Source organism: Notolabrus celidotus, chromosome 11 (genome assembly GCF_009762535.1).
Source record: "Notolabrus celidotus isolate fNotCel1 chromosome 11, fNotCel1.pri, whole genome shotgun sequence".
Taxonomy (NCBI): Eukaryota; Metazoa; Chordata; class Actinopteri; order Labriformes; family Labridae; genus Notolabrus; species Notolabrus celidotus.
This window is the reverse complement of record NC_048282.1, coordinates 32186469-32203258: the sequence shown is the minus strand read 5'-3', so window position 1 is coordinate 32203258 and position 16790 is coordinate 32186469. Positions and strand designations below refer to the sequence as shown.

The 16790-nt window shown below is 40.5% G+C and overlaps 1 protein-coding gene across 2 annotated transcripts in view; it reads right to left on the bottom strand.

Moving 5' to 3' along the window:
• The window catches only part of LOC117821927 (arf-GAP with coiled-coil, ANK repeat and PH domain-containing protein 3-like), a 105164-nt gene extending 88647 nt beyond the window's left edge, over nucleotides 1-16517 (bottom strand). For both annotated transcript variants that reach the window (XM_034696484.1, XM_034696485.1), the window contains exon 1: nucleotides 16302-16517. In XM_034696484.1, the coding sequence (XP_034552375.1) occupies nucleotides 16302-16348 (47 nt within the window). In that variant the 5' untranslated portion in view covers nucleotides 16349-16517. The remainder of the gene's footprint in view (nucleotides 1-16301) is intronic.
• Between the last annotated feature and the right edge of the window lie 273 nt (nucleotides 16518-16790).

Here is a 16790-nt window from a genome sequence, read left to right as displayed (position 1 = left end):
TTGTGTCCTAGCATATTGTATTGATTCGTATCATGTTGTATTGTACCGTATCATTTTGTGTTGTATCTTATCGAGTTGTATCATGTTGAATCATGCTGTATTGCAGGGGTTCTCAAACTTTTTGCAGCCAGGGACCTCTTACAGGTGAGAACATTTTCCAAGGACCCCCTCATAATTATATCATAGATTAAGCACATGCTTACTACCATTTGCACTCTTAGTTGCCCTTGGAACTATTTGTATTGTAAAACGTATCAATGTAAATACTTCAGACCTGTACCATAGTGATAAACAGATAACACTTCAATTTGAATCAAGTAAATACCACTTGTATACTTTAAAACAGAGGGTCATTTCATTCCTTGTGGACTCAACATGACAGCATTTATACTTTTCAAGTAATTGATCTTAAAAGCTTTCAGAAAATTAACAGTAGCAAGACTGGCATATCCTTTCGAGCCACTAAATGATATCAAAACAATGGTATATATGGTGTTTTTAATGACACAGCACAATTTTATAATTAATTAGAAATGTATTCTAATTATTTCACGGACCCCCACACTATGGTTCACTTTGAGAACCACTGCTGTATTGTATTGTGTTGTATCGTATCATATCGTGCTGTATTGTATGGTATCATACTGTATTGTGTTGTATCATACTGTACCGTATTGTAATGTATCGTGTCATATCGTATCGTCTTGTATCGCGTTGTATCTTATCATACTGAATTGCATCGTGTTGGATCGTGTTGTATAGTATCGTGTTTCATTGTATTGTGCCATGTCATGTCAGATTGTGTTGGACTTTGTTCTATCTATTCATATTGTAATGTATCAGAATGTGTAATATTTTGTCTTGTTGTACTGCATCATATGGTATCTTATAAGATTGTGTCAGGTTGTGTTGTATCCTATGGTATCGTACTGTAGCAACAGACAGCTGGATTTATGTCTCATACAGTGACTCAACTTATGACAGTTTGGGAACCTAAAAATGAGGGCTCTGACTCATCATTTGTCTTTATACATTCTAATAAAGGATGTCTGAAGAATGACCTTCAAAATTTCCTAGAACAAACACTGGGTTTACGAGTGTTATGACACAGAAGAAGGAGAGAAATCTGAGAAGTAGTTCTGCCTCTAACCTCACGTCCCAAGACTTGTTTTCATGTATTTTGGCGATGGTTTCTTTAAATTACCAGCTGTCCAAAACCCTCAAAAAAGAGTCTGTAACTAACGACTGAGATGGAGAAGAAACGTTTTGTTTAATTTGTAGTTCATCAGATTACTGTATTAATACAACCACTGTTCTATTATTAGATTTACTACTACTGGCATTGCATGAATAAGGCTACTGTCAAAAGTCTGCTGTTGTTCTGGTTGTTCATGTTCTTTGTGGGATCCCACCACTCCCATCCAGTTATAGCAGACAGATGCACCAATGAGTCTGGTCCTGCTCAAGTTTTCTGCCTGTTGAAGGAACTTTTTCATTCTTGCTGTAAACAAATGTCGCCTCATGTTGCCTGCTCTTTGAATGTATAAATAAACATTTCAACTTCTATGTTTTCAACACGTTTTGTCAGAGAGATAGGATTGTTGAAGTTTCTGGAACAAAGCAAAGCCAAGTACAAAATCATACTTCTTCTTGTGGTGAGCAATCATCTCAGTTTTTATTCACTCTGGAACATCTTTGAGGGTGTTTCAGGTTAATGTTGTGACTCAGTGCTGGGTGTCATAGTGGGAGCGTCAGAGACTTCCTCACACATATCGTCTCCCCGGGGTTTCGCCCTTTACCCTGAACCTGCTTTCAATATTTATGCGGAGTGACGCATTTCCTGGCCTGTCCCTGGACCCGGTTCTGGCCCAGTGTCGACCAGAAGCCTGCCCCCGCACCCAGAGGAAGGCAGAGAGGACGGAAAAGGGGAAGAGAAGTATGAGGCAGGGATGGAACTAATCAAAAACAGATGGTTGTACACGTGTGATTCAGCATTTCAAAACTGAGCCGAGACAGAGTTAAGTGCTTGTGGAGCCGGATGATTTCAAACTTTATCTCATCCTCTCACTTTTCTTCATTTGTTAAATTAATTTGCATTAAAAAGATGGCAACAAACGCACCTCTTTATGGTTGAAATCCCCTCTTCTTCCAATAAATTCATGCCATTTAACAACCCATGGCGAGATAAAGATATGGCATAGGCTGATGTTGACACACCTGGAAATACCGAGCCACTTTCCCCCCCGAGATCACGCATTTCCGAGCAGCCGGGTCATCGAGGGAGACGTTTGAGAGACTCGACATTAAACAGAACAATCTGTTAGTCATAACTCTCCATCCAGCCTTTTTTTATTTGCCCTAGATTGTTTTTATTTATCCCGGAATGAGGCTAAATTGGGTCATTGTGTCTGCTGTTTGTGAGTCAACTGACAAATCACGCACAGCCACAACCAAAGAGTCAAACTCAGAGAGTAGTTCCTCATGGTACACTTTACTGGAGGGCAGATCTCTGCATGTGCGGCACTAAAAAAAGCTCAGAGATCGGCCATAAGATGGGAGGGATGTGGTCGTTATCTGCTGAGAAAATTGGGCATCTTTCTAATGCTGCTTTTACACGCTGTGAGCAAAACAAACAGGCTGTAGCTTCCAATTTAACAGACTTGTGTTAGAATATATACCTTAAATTAAAGGTGACATATCATGCAAAATCAACTTTTTAATGGTTCTCTACCTGAAATATGTGTCCCTGTCTACAAACCCCCCGAAAATGAAACAAATCCATTCTGCCCCTGTTCTGATTTCTCCACCTTTCTGTAAATGTGTGCTGAAACGAGCTGTTTCAGTTTTCAGTGTTTTTCATACGTCACAACACCATCCGGTCTGTCACGGAAGTCAGAGCTCGGAGCTTGTTCAGCCCATAGACTGTATAAAATACAACTTAACCCCTCCTCCTTTTTCATTCCCTGGACATATGTGTGCTAACAAGGAGCTTAAGAGGGAGGCATGCTAGTTGTAGGCTGTCTTAATTAACGCAAAGGTCGGTTTTACTCCCCACGTCTGCAGATTTGAAGATCTAGTGGATGATTTTTCTTTATCATGGAAAAGTGCTAGCGCTAGTTAGCATAGCCACATAGCTACATGTTTGTCGCTGTGTACCAAGACACACGTCGACATGCTGACAAATAAAACAACAAGAAACACTAAATCTGTGACCAATGGTTCAGAAAGGTCCTGCTGCAGGCGCCTCTCCGTCAGGATCAGATTCTGGATCAAATTCAGAGGGTTGAAGTAACGCGTATATTAAGCCAACATGTAAACATTAGATCAACGTGCTGGACAGCCGAGGCCACATCCACTTCCTGAGGGGGCGTGGTCAGAGAGCTCATTCTCATTTAAAGGGCCAGACACAGAAAACAGCCTGTTCTGAGCAGGGCTGAAAAAGAGGCGTTTACAGGCATACCAAACTCTGATTTCAAAGTGGGGTTTTTTTTAGCATAAGCTTTAAAGACATGTTTTGGGGACCTCTTAGACCAATATATTTTGATGAAAAAGAGCATAATATGTCACCTTTAAAACAACAAAGAATGACTGATGAGGCTAGAGAGGGAGAGATCAACTGTGCGTCTGTCCTGTTGCACTACACCCGCCTCTCCTACATCCAACAGCTCTACTTAACAGTATGGATAATCCATCAGGAACATTATCGGACTATTTACATTAACTCAGAATCACCAGCAGAGATTCATGAAGTCACGTTGCAGCTCAGGCTTAACTCCCTCCATTCAGGGTCAGGGAGGGTTGAGGGTTGACAGATGATGCTAATCGAAATATGACGGATTCCACCAACCTGTTGTTAGCCGTGCTCTGGTACACACATTTTAAACATTTCTCACATGACTCTAGATGTTTCCATCTTTGCTGTCCTGGGAAAAAAACACAGGATGAGGCAGCAAACCGAGGCTCGTCTCTGACATATCAAGGGGAAAGTGGATTTTCTCTCCTGAGCAGCACAAGAAATGTGATATCTACGGCCAAACAGAATTGAGATCAGATGTTCCCTCTCCGTTACCATAATCCAATCTGTGAGGGAAAACAAATGCTGAGTTGTGTGCAATTTTATTCAGCCATGCTGTGAAGTTAAAAAATGCGAAGGCTTGTGTTATCAGCGTTAAAATCTCCTCCGTGTGTTGCTGCATGTGTGTATGTGTGTGTGTGCGTGTGTGATTCTGCACTCGCTGGCCCAACTCTTGTTTTCTTACACCCCTGCTCCACATTAGTCATTGCTGGTCTCATTCACCATGTGTTGTGATAGGAATACTAATGCCAATTCACTCAACTCATCCATCATTAAGGGCTCAGGATGTTGCCATAGTGCTGATTCAATGTCTGTGGCACAGCATGCGCAACCTGTGGCAACACCGGATGGCTGATTCGAATGAGAGACCAGAGGAAATGAGTCCAGCTTTGGCTATTAGATCTCATTGGACTTAATAAACTGTTCCCACTCTGGCCCTGTTGTACGTAGACTGGTTTCAAGGTCTTTCACATCACTCAGGATGTCAGACTGAAGCAGATTAGCACAGAGCGCAGGATGTAGCGCCGTGCTTTCTGTGGCTCTTTGTGGGATCAGTGTGTGAGGCGTCTTGCTTTTCAGTGAGATGAAATGAGAGGGACAGCCAAGACTCACGCAGGGAGACCCGTCCCTCAACACAAAAGGCTCAGTGATGACATCATCTCTGTCCCAAAGCATTTCACCCAGGGATTAGTCCCCATCGACACAAATTAACTTCCTGGATATGGATACAGTATGACGGACCTAATGAGGGAGACTACACAAACATTTCCTGCAGTTTGCAACCTCTGACGTACAACATGTGATGAAGTTCACATCATGTTTGGACTCTTCCATTGTCTGGTAGCGGGCACAGATGAGAGTTGCACATGACAGCCCTTTTCAATCATTTTCCTCCATGGTGTCATCTCATTACACCAACTTTTCCTCCCTTGCATCATCGCTCGTCTGGCTCTGAAGTGGGTGCGCCTTCGCCGCCACGGAGGATCTTCAAGTGTCTTCAATGCGTCCTCAGGAGACATGGCTCTGGCTTTTGGTAAGCCTTGAAAATGAAGGTGAATGCTGCAACTTTGCATGAGCACAAGTGGGACTAAAATGTATTTTATTTGTTCACTTCTGCTCCATCCTTGCATCTCTTGGCTTTTAGATGCAAGTGCATCGATGAGCACAAAGACCATGTTCATTTATTGGAACATACCCACAGGCTGCATTAATCATCAGTCTTCAAATGACTCCAGACAGCCCCATATTTACCCTCCCCCAGTTAATTCAGTGTATGAACTCTGAAAGTGTAATTTTTAACTACTTTGTGCCTTCAAAGAGACACCAAAAAAAAGTCAAATGAAAAAACATAGGACCATGATGCAACAATGCAAGAAAGAGTGATTTCTGACTCAACCATGGTGCTAATTTTGGGGAGAAATTGGTTGTTTTCATGCTTCCATTATATCTCATAACAACAGCTTGTTTGTCTGAACCTCTAATGTCACATTGGGAGGGAACAGCGTTTGGGGATTTCCAGAAGAAAACTTTAAACGCAGATTCACAATCTCTTGTCTGTGCAGAAGTGGTAAAGGACCTCAGTTATTGACCAGATATGTGCAGCTTACAATCCTCTCTTCAACTTTCTTTCTCAACATCTACTTCATCCTTGTTTCTTTAGTTGCAAGCTGAACGTTAACACACAGAAAAGTAAGTTGTGGCCAGAAGTCCTTCATTGCTAAGCTTTGGCTACAATGGAAGCCCAAAATGTTAGTAATCACTCCAAGAGGCTGTAAAGTTGTCAGACAATAACTGATGGGTTCTGAGATTTAAAATAATGGAAATATAGCTTTTTTTAATCATTCTTCACAAAAGCAAATATTGTGACTGTTCACCTGAGCAAGCAGGAACAAAACTATGAACGACTACCAGGAGAGAGTGTCTGAGAAGGTGTTTACTGACAGGACGAAAACACTGAAAACAAGTTCATCATCTGCATACAAGAGTCTTGGAATAAATCCTAACTTCAGTGTGGTCTATCTAACAGTAAAACCTTTCTGTATAGTAGGGATGGGCAATGATTTTCCAATATTTAAATAGTCATTCACAAAAATCTAAGAGTTACTTCAAATATTTTCTCATTTTTAAAGTACATTCTTCAAGGTTTCTACCAATGCCTGGTTGTACATTCAATTCAATTCAAAACCTTTATTTATTCTCAAAAAGACATTGATGTTTACCTCATTTCCAATGCCGTTGAAATCACAGGCACATTAGAAACAGCCAACAAACACACACAATCATTCACAAAATAATATATGAATTAAAACAGATACAATTTGAGACACAGTGGTCGGAGATCAACGTCTTAAATTCTGCAAAAGAGGGAATGGATGTCAGCTTTAAAATCTGTTGGAGGGTATTTCATGATTTCGGGGCATCAATGGAGAATGCTGATCGACCCTGTGGTAAATACAGTGTTCCCGCCAAACGGTGGATATAGAGAGTCTTAAAGCAAACAGAAGAAGAAGAATGCTAACTGCATTAAATAGCAAAAGAAGAAGAAGACATCAGCGACAGTCGCAGCAATTTTCTCTGTTTCTGAATCTCACACTACTATACAGATATTTCCAGAGACTGAGCATGGCTGTAAAATGTAAAAATAGGGGGCGGGATTATTAGAATAGTCGTCAAATAGATGCCAATGATTATTGATTATTTTGGCTTGAAATGCCCATCCCTACTATCTGGAGAGAGTTTCTGAGAAGGTGTTTAATTAGAGGATGAACAATGAGCGGCTGGTTTATTAGATACACCTCACTGAAAACAAGTTGATCATCTGCATACAACAGTAATGGATTAAATCCTAACTTCATTGTGGTCTATCTAACAGTAACACCTTTCTGTATCATGCTGTGCTAAGCAAACACCCCTGAAGGTAAGTTGTACAGCAGCACTTCTGCATCAAACTGCATTGGTTTAACTCTCTACAATGATGATCTATATGCACTGGTGTTTTTTTTTTCTATATGCTCTGGATCCTGGTGGAAAACCCTTCATCTGGTCTCATTTTTAAAAAGATGAAAGCTTTCTTTCAGCTAATGGTGCTGAGCCGCCTCAGTAGGAGGGCAACATCACTGTGATAAAGAAATCATATTGCTCTCTGCATCATTAGATCTGTTTGCAGCCCTTCACATCAGGATGACACCAATTGGGACACTAAGCCTCCAGGTGTGACACCTTGCTGTCCAGGGATTTGAGCAGAAGAATGTGGGCCAATCCCTGATTAAGACACACTGCCTGCCGCCGTAATCCCTGTCACTTTCATTACCTGGAGCCGCCAGCGCTAGTGCTGTTAGTGCTCAGTGAGCGCCCTTAACAAGATGGTGAAAACGCCCGCAGGCCAGCGCCACTGGGTTTTCTGGGTCATTAAATCAAGAACGAGGATGAAAATTAAAATAGCAGAATAAAGTCGAGTGGGTGGGGGAGACGATGGCAGAGCATGAGTTTAATGCATGTGATGCACTTAAGCAGAGGTCATTAGACTGATGCTAAATACGATACAGGCTTTGGTTTTTGGAGGGTTTAGACCTTATTGCAAAAACTGAGAATTAGGGACACTGGAGCTAAAATATAGTTTAAAAATTATTAAGAAAAATGTATTATTCTCTGAGATTAAGGTAGGAAATTTACCTGGAAAGATGCACAAATTTACATGGAGAAATTGTGAATATTCTTTGGGATTATGAGGGCATAAATTTTAAAATATATATTTTTTAAAAATCTACATTAAAGTGACAAATTAATAATTTTTTAAAAAGTATAAACTTGGCTTTATTTTGGTTAAGGAACCACACCACCTTTCTTTGCCATAGGTGTTCTTTAATAGTAATATATCATCATTTGAAACCAGTGAAACTTGAGATTTGTCCCATTTTAATGTCTGTTTATGTACTTTTTTAAAACACTTTAAGTGCAAATACACCAATTTTCTCAAGGTGCAAGCCTCAGTGTTTGTGTTTCCATGAAGCTAACCCAATTACAAGAAATATAGGATATACAGGAGCTAAATTTGACTTAAACCTCTGAGAATATTCCAGTTTGTATCTTGTATATTTGGGTTTTGTTCTAAGAATTTAAACCTTAAGCTATATGATTGAGGAGCATTGATGAGAAATAATTGGAAAATATATTATCTACGGTCATCACACATGCAACAGAACACTTGTCTGTAGAGATTACGGTCTGGTTGCAGCTGCATGAAGCGATAGATGTGACTAGGATCAGCTCTATACCAGCACAAGTGTTGTTTTTCCAGTAACATCAGTTGTCAGCCCCCATCCTTAGCCTACAAAGTGTTGAGAGGAGCACTGAACAGAAGGACCACTGACACAGATTTGAAGATGGAAGGAGGTCAGTCTGAATTAGAGCAGAAGCAACGAGACCACACAGTCGGCAGAGAAGAAGGAATCCCTTCCAGCTCCATGCAGCTGGAGGAGCAGATCTTCCAGCAAAACAGAAGAAGCAACAACGTCCTCCAACCGGCAAGGAATGGTTTCCACAACCATGGACTGAGGTGAACCGGACGCCTGGAGTTCAACACGAGTCCTCTGAGCATTGAAGGCCATCTGAATCTACACGGCTTGGACATAAAACATGTTTGTAGTCGGCCGTCTTTGGCTCCGAGTTCTTCTGAGTGAATGTGCATAAAACATGAAGTCGTTGATGTAATCCTGCAATAAAAATCCTTTCCCACAGAGAAAGAAACAGATGGTTGGAAATAAAAAATCCAGAGGCAAAACAAGTCAGGTACTTTCCAGGTCATCAACAAATACAGCCTGCATACGTTTCTACTCTGTTTTAGGGTGGGACGAAATATTGATTTGGCAATACAGTGTCCTCCTGACTCGAGCAAAACACCCATCATAGCGCTGAGGACGACGATAAAGGCTTATTCTGGTCTCTGAAGTCGGGATATGATGCCTCAAGTCCAAATAAACGCTCTCATTGAGTTAGGCGTGGAAGCATGAGAGGTAAACACAGTGGAAGCCACATGCACACACTCCAATATGCACACAGAGTCCTGTTCCACCCAGCCTGCTGTGCCGGCTCACAGTGATCTTGTCTCGCCCTTGTCGCCTCAGTTGCAACCTCTGATGTCTGCACGCCATCACGCCTCTGAAACTTTCATTTTGAAGTCCATAATCAAGACGTCATCAGCAGAACATCACAACAGAAGCTCTGAATTCCTCCGTACCAGACATCTCCTGGAATTTGACAAAGACCCCCCCCTTCCCATTCAACCTGTCATCTGACTTTGTGTCACAAATCCACCCATCCATTGGTTCTCTCACAGACGCAGCAGCGAGTCCCACAGGTCAATGGCCTTGGATTCCCCCGCCTGTCAGAGCTCTCCGCTCTGTGACTCAATGACAAACACATCAGCATGAAGTCAGCCCTGCCCGGCTCTCCGGCTCTCCGCCCCCCAGCTGTTCACATGGGAACAGAGGACGGATCATCGGGACTCTCTGAGCCCCGGAGCCTTTCAGACACAGAGAAAAGAGTCTGTCTCTCAGAGGAAGCAAGAAGCTCTCTGGACAATAGTCATATTCTGCTGAAGGACTGACAGGACACATGAACGGACCAGCAAGAACTCTGAAAGTCCACCACATCCGCTAAAGCTCTATTTAAGTGCTAGAAAAAAAACATTCCAAGGCTTTGAGTGGATCCTAACTAACCAAAACTTCTAAATAAAAGAGTGGAGGTCCTTGCTTTTGACGCTCTGTCTTAACAGAGATTCAAAGGGATTTGGCAGTAGTCTTAGTCCAGGAAAAATTAAGGTTCCAGATGATTCTTTGAGTGCTTTCACACTGGGATCATTTGGTGATGTTGTACTGAAACAAGGGTCCTCGGCTCGGATCGATACCGAAGATAACAAGCAAGTCCAGATCGCCTAAAAGAGGTGGTTTCAGCTCACTTCCAAACAAACCTTGGTGCGGTTCATTGGCAGTGGGAACACGATCAACCCAGCAACTAGGCATGCACCGATACCACTTTTTGTCAGACCAAGTACAAGTACTTAAATTTGAGTAATCACTGATACTGAGTACCGATCCAAGTACTTCATAATAACACTGCAGTTCTTCTCTTCAGCATTTGCTGCAAAGTTGGCTGTAGCTGTTTCCCGCTGCTAACTTTAGCAAACTCCTCAAACTTCAGGCTGTGCTGGTTCTTCAAGGAGCTTTATCAAATTGCTCGTGTTGAAGGAGCTATTTTTCTTCCCTCCTCTAGATAGTTTAGCAGGGCATATTTTGCAGTTCGCTTTTCTTTTGTCATCCTCATTAAATGCTGAAGTATTACCAAACCGCTGACATTGCTCCTCCTACACTACCTGTCTGCTCAACCAATAACAAGCTAACTTTGTGCCGTAAAGTGGTATCAGGTGTCGTGGTATTTGATGTGCTTTGACGAGTACAAGTACTGACGCATGGTATCGGCCTGATACCCGATACTGGTATCGGTGCATCCCTACCAGGCCCCTATTAAAAGCTTTAAATAGCTTCCTTGGGGTCACCCCTTTCCACACATCCAACCATTTTGAAATGTTTACTGAATAGATATAGATGTATATTCGTGGTGATGTGTGTGAATAAACTAAGCTAAACTAAACCTGGACAAATATCTGCTTGACACATCACACTAGTATTAGTTGGCTAGAAGAAGTAACAAATGCAGTAATCCAGCTCTGCTGCTCAACTTTGATAACAGACTTATTTTCTTGTTAGCTTACAAGCTAGGCTAACAACTGTCCATAAGCTAAGCCTATAGCTTAGCAAACATTAGAGAACAAATTTGTTCTATAAAAGAACAAAGTGAACAATGACAAACCAAATGGCAGAAGAGTGAGAAAAAAACTGTAGATATAAGCTCCAGAAAATATAGTTTTTAAGCTAATGATGAGCCTGCTAGCAACAGCGGCTCACCATTAGCCCTTTAAGCTAATGTTACTCCATGGTGTGACCAGTGTTCTTTGTATTTACACTTTAAAAATAGCACCCTTGCCTTTATCTGAGGAGGTGTGTTAGTTTCTTAGTTAAAGAGGCTGAAGGAAGTAGGGTTCTCTTTTGAAGTTAGCAACAACTACTGATAACAACGTCCAGAGACATTAAACAGTGTTTAAGAACTATTTAACAAAGCACAAATAAGACAGATGTGCTAAAAAACTATGTTTCTGCTTAAAAAGCTGTTTTTGTTTGATGCATGGAGCAGCAATCTTGGATTTTCAGATTGGAATAGGCATTTATTTTTCTTTCTAAGGGCTTCAAGTTTACATATCTGACAGGGAACATAGAAATTCAGACTTCCCAGCTCAAACTGAACACAGCATCTGTGAATAAAGTGTTTCAAAGTGCTCACAATTTTCCATTTTCAGCCAATCTGCATACAACAGATCAAACTGCCGCCTGGTCCCTCAGTATTGTCCTTCAGCAGTGTGTGAGTGTGACCTCAAACTAACACGTCAGTGGGGAGAAAACAGCTCAAACGTTGCGTGTCACCAATGTTGTGCAGGAGCAAACACAAACACACAAAGTTCCTGCAGCCATGTAACCATCACAAACCACTCGCTCAAAACAGATGTGGAGAGAGACGCATCACCGGCCGGCTGCAACCTCACATCTGTCCAAGTCTGAGTATCCATAGAGACTAAACACAGAACAGTTTGTACAACAGATCGTCAGACCTCAAACTGGACTGGTGATTCATTGTGATGTTTGGGAACTGCCTCCACTACAGATTTCAAAGGAGAGAAGAAGAAGAAGCTCTTCTGTATGTCGTTTATGTTGCAGGCTTGTTTTGACATGCAGAGAAGCCTGGGACATGTGAGATAACTGCAGAGCTGATTTCCTGCCTGATTTGATGTGTGAAGCAGAGTGTCAGGCCAAAACTAACACAGAAAACCTTGATTTTCCTGTGCTGTGTGCCTGTCGCTGTCTTCCAGTCATCCACCTCCAGGGTTGTTACATAACACCACAGAGCGCTGCTTTTAGCCCTACAAAGGACCTGTCTGAATGCTCTGTGAAAACACTGTTACAGGCTTCACTGGCTGCATGAACTGGAGTTTACTTTGCCTCTTTCAGTGTCTTTTCTGGTCATGTAAACAGCCTGGGAAGCAGATTACAGAGATTTAAAATGATGTTTACTATTCAAAACAAACTGAATAGTATGCTAAAGCTGCAACTACGATCAAGTCAAAGTTTTATTGTTTGGAACATAGTTGATTTTTTAAACACTTGATAAACAATCTGAGTGTTTCATTCATTTCTAAAGCTGACATGTCAAATATTTGCTTGTACTAGTTACTTAAAAAGAGGATTTGATGCATCTTTTGCAGCCAATAATCAAACTATCATTTAGTTGATTGAAATCTGGATTAATAACAAATTATTGTGATAATCGATTCATCCTTTCACAACGTTTTGAAGCAGATACGTCAAGCAAATGCTGGTTCCAGCTTCTTAAATAGAGGATTTTCTGTTTCTTTTGCAACGATTAATCGATTAATCACTAAGTTGATTGTAATCTTAAATCAGTCATAAACTATTTAAAAAGCCAGTTAATTGTTTCGCTCATTTTATGAAGCAAAATTGTCAAACAATTTCTGATTCCAGCTCCTTAAGATGAGAATTTGGTGTCACTTCTGCAACGATTAATCAATTAATCATTTAATTGATTGAAATCTAATTGAATCACCAACTATTTTGGGCAATGATTGATAATTCACTGATTTTCTAAGCAAAAATGTCAAACATTTGCTAGTTCCAGGTTCTAAAAAGGGTAGATTTTTTTGCATCTTTAACATCGATCAATTGATTAATCATTTAGTTGATTCAAATATGATAAAATCAGATACTATTTGGATCATCGATTCATTGTTTCACTACTTCTTTGAGAAAAATGTGACATCTGCTTGCTCCAGCTCCTGAAGATGAGAATTTGGTGTCAATGATTAATCAATTAATCATTTAGTTGATTGAAATCTAATTGAATCACCAACTATTTGGGGCAATGATTGATAATTCACAGATTTTCTAAGCAAAAATGTCAAATATTTACTAGTTCCTGGTTTTCAGATAAAGGATTTTCTGCTTCTTTAACATCGATTATTATCAATTAATCGATTAATCATTTAGTTGAATCAAATCTGATTACTTTACATACTCTTTTGGATAATCAATTAATTGTTGTACTACTTGTTATAGCAAAAAATGTCAAACAATTTGCTAGTTGATTCCTTTTAAAGTAAGGATTTGCTGTTTATTTTGCAATGACTAATCGCTTAGTTGTTAAGTTGATTGAAATCTAAATTAATCACCAACTTTTTAGATAACTAATTAATCATATACCAATATTTTTTATTGTATCAGATCCTTAAATAGAGGATTTGCTGCTTCTTTTAATCAATGATGACCAATGAGCTATATAAAGAAACCCTTAGAAATAGGGTTTTTGTGCATTAATGGTCCAATTTTAACCTTTAATGTGGCCCTGAGACTGGGGGATGTTTCCCCATGTTTGCAAGGAAGAAAAATGAGGCATTGAAACAACCAAAAATGACATTTCTCATAAGTTTTACTGCAATCAGCAACACTAATAATAAACACTAAAATTATTGTGAGGTACTACAGACCAGAGCTGCTGCTGTATGTGTGCTTGTGTGTTAGTGAGTGATAAAAATGAAGTCCTGAACTTTACACACAGACCAGTTTACTGAGAAGCTAAACACACAGAGACATCCGTATAACAGCAAATGAGTCAGTCTCCCTGCTCACAGATAAGACGAGCACAGATGTTCTAAAAAATGTAAAAGAGGGTTGATTATGAAAAGTTGAAATGAGGTGAAATGGTTTGAGAACATCGTCTCATTAATGGTGTATGAGATACGCTCTCACGTGCCTCGTTTCTTGCCTCGTTAGCACAAGCGTGGACCAAGAATAAGACAGTTTATAAAGCAGAATTTTAAAAGGGAAATAATTTGATAGGGAAGTTTCATGCAAGGTCTAGAGGTCATCCTGTACAGCTAAGGAGAAACATCTGTACAGTACACAAGGAGGAGGAGGAGGAGGAGGAGGAGGAGGAGGAGGAGGAGGAGGAGGAGGAGGAGGCATGTTATCATTCCACACTCACAGCTCTGGTCAGATAAGAAATAACTTCATCCAACTGTTCATGAATGCATCTTAACAGAGAAGCTTCTCACAGCTGTATTAGTTAGTCTTTCTGCAGCCTGCTGTTTAGCATATGAAACAAGGAAGGAGCTGGTTAATGCAAATATCCCTCACTCAGCACTTTCTAAGACGTCCCTGAAATCCAGATGGCTGTCATCAAGGTGCCGCTCAGGAAGTCTTTGATTCAAGGTTACAGGGTTTGTATCCTCAGAGGGAAGAAGTTAGTGTGAGAAAGTGAGTCTTAGAGCTGCAACTAAGGACTACTTTCATTATCAATAAATCTGCTACTTCCTTTATCTCTCTCTCTTATTCTCCTCTATCCCTCTCTCCAACTCGGCTGAGGCAGATGTGTGTCTAACATGAGTCTGGTCCTGCTGGAGGTTTCTGCCTGTTAAAGGAAGTTTGTCCTTGCCACTGTAACTTGCTAAATGCTGCAAAGTGCTCTGCTCATGGTGGATTAAGATGAGATCAGACTGAGTCCTGTCTGTAAGAGGGGACTGGATCTTATCCTGTCTTGGTGTTGGGTCTTTGTTAATAATTAACATAGAGTACGGTCTAGACCTGATATGCTTGTAAAAGGGTCTTGAGATAACGTTTGTTATGATTTGGCGCTAAATAAATAAAGATTGATTGATTGATATTACACGATCATTTTACACATTCACTTGGAGAATATGGTGAAAATATTCATCAGCATTTCAGAGCCCAAGTCCTCAAAGGTTTCCTTTAATCCACTACTAGCAGAACTAGAAAATACTCCCATTTAAGAAGTTTCATGAAAGTTTTAACCTCCTTTTCTTTATCTTATCCATTTATAACAAATGGTTTAGCCATCACAGCTCCAGGCACATTTCCTTAAACACTGATCTTCAATTTAAGTCTGTTTAGGAAACATAATTCAGTATTTTAAGATCTCGTTTTCAGTGTTGGATGTGGTGTTCAAACTGTGATTGTAGCTACTTTCTTACATTAACAAAACAAGCATGAAAGCTTAGATCCAACTTGTAATGGAGTTTCTTTACATTGTTGTTTTGGCCGGTTTCTTTGTTTAAAGAATCCAATACCACTCCATATTCCTCACAGCTTCAGAGAGGGCTCTGGACTCTCTGGGAGCAGAGGACCAGGTTCAGATGTGGGTGTAGAAAATTCCTGCCTTATTTATGTAACCTTTGGTGCATGGCGGTCAGGGGCTTTGGAGCAGGCTGTGTGGGGAAGCCTTCAGTTTCCTCTGATCCAACGCTTACTGACACCGTTTAAAGTTTAGAGCTGATACCAGGTTTGCACAATAATGAGGTCACTTTAAAGCACAAGACTCAAAGAAATTATCAGTTATTGCTCCTTTTCTTTGCCTTATGTGAAAGTGCAGTACATATTTTAGGTTTTTAGATTGTGTATTGGACAAAACAAGATATCACAAGACAAGGCTGTGTGCAGGGACATTATGGGAATTTAATTCTAATAAAACAAGTGATCAATATGAGAAAATCTGAGCATGCAGCTCAAGTTTGACCTGTATCCATTTGCAAAGCCCTCATGTATAATGAAAATCAATGCATGGTTATTAGGAATCCCTCTCAAATGCTCCTCCATCTATTTCCCATCACATCTCCTGAATTAGAGATGAAGCATTTTACCACAGTGATCTCCTGAGCATCATTTTCAACCTTTAAATACATAAACTCATAAATGGGGATATGCATGAAAGTGTGCACCAGATGACTTAGCTCCTACTCACACCATGTGACAACAACTCATAAGGCTGCATTGCTCATCCTCATGCCCACTGTTATTAGACACGACTGTCTTTGAAGCCACAATCTGACTGCATTCAAATCCAGCACAACGTGACTCCATTCAGTCCCCAAATGCAACACAGCAGAGTAAATACTTGGAGAAATTGAAAATGCATGACATGTTAAAGAGAGTTGATGTGATGTAACAATGCAAACAGCAGAAATGGTGCAGTTTGGTGCAGAAATGTTGTGTTCAACAGTTCAACGAGCAGCAGAGTTTCATGTTCTTACCTGAATCTGGGGGAGTCTTTAATACATTCTTCAAAATCCACCGTCATCTTGGGCTGGAGGAAAGTTGTCAACACGTTTTTAAAATGCAGATTTCATGTCCTGGTTAGAGTCAAAGCAGAGATGTAACGTTAAGGTATCCGATACAGAGTTTCCCCCTCCGTCTGCTGCTCTTCACGAGGTTCACTCACTCCCTCAGTCCCGCTCTGAGGATCAGGATCCGCTTCACTCTGTTCTGGACGATATGCTGCATTCAGGTGCTCCCGCTAAGCTCGGATTTTTCAGCTGCCGAATTGGACATTCGACTTGAAGCCTGAAGAGTCAATCTATTAATAGGAAATTGTGAGGAACATCATATACAGTACTCTCGAACTGAAGGTACTCGAGCATAATAAACATGTTTTTTTTTGCATTAATTGAAAATGTCCTCTTTGTTTTCGCTTGTATCCAGTTTATTTTGCAAGAATATTTTAATCTAACCTTATTTTATTT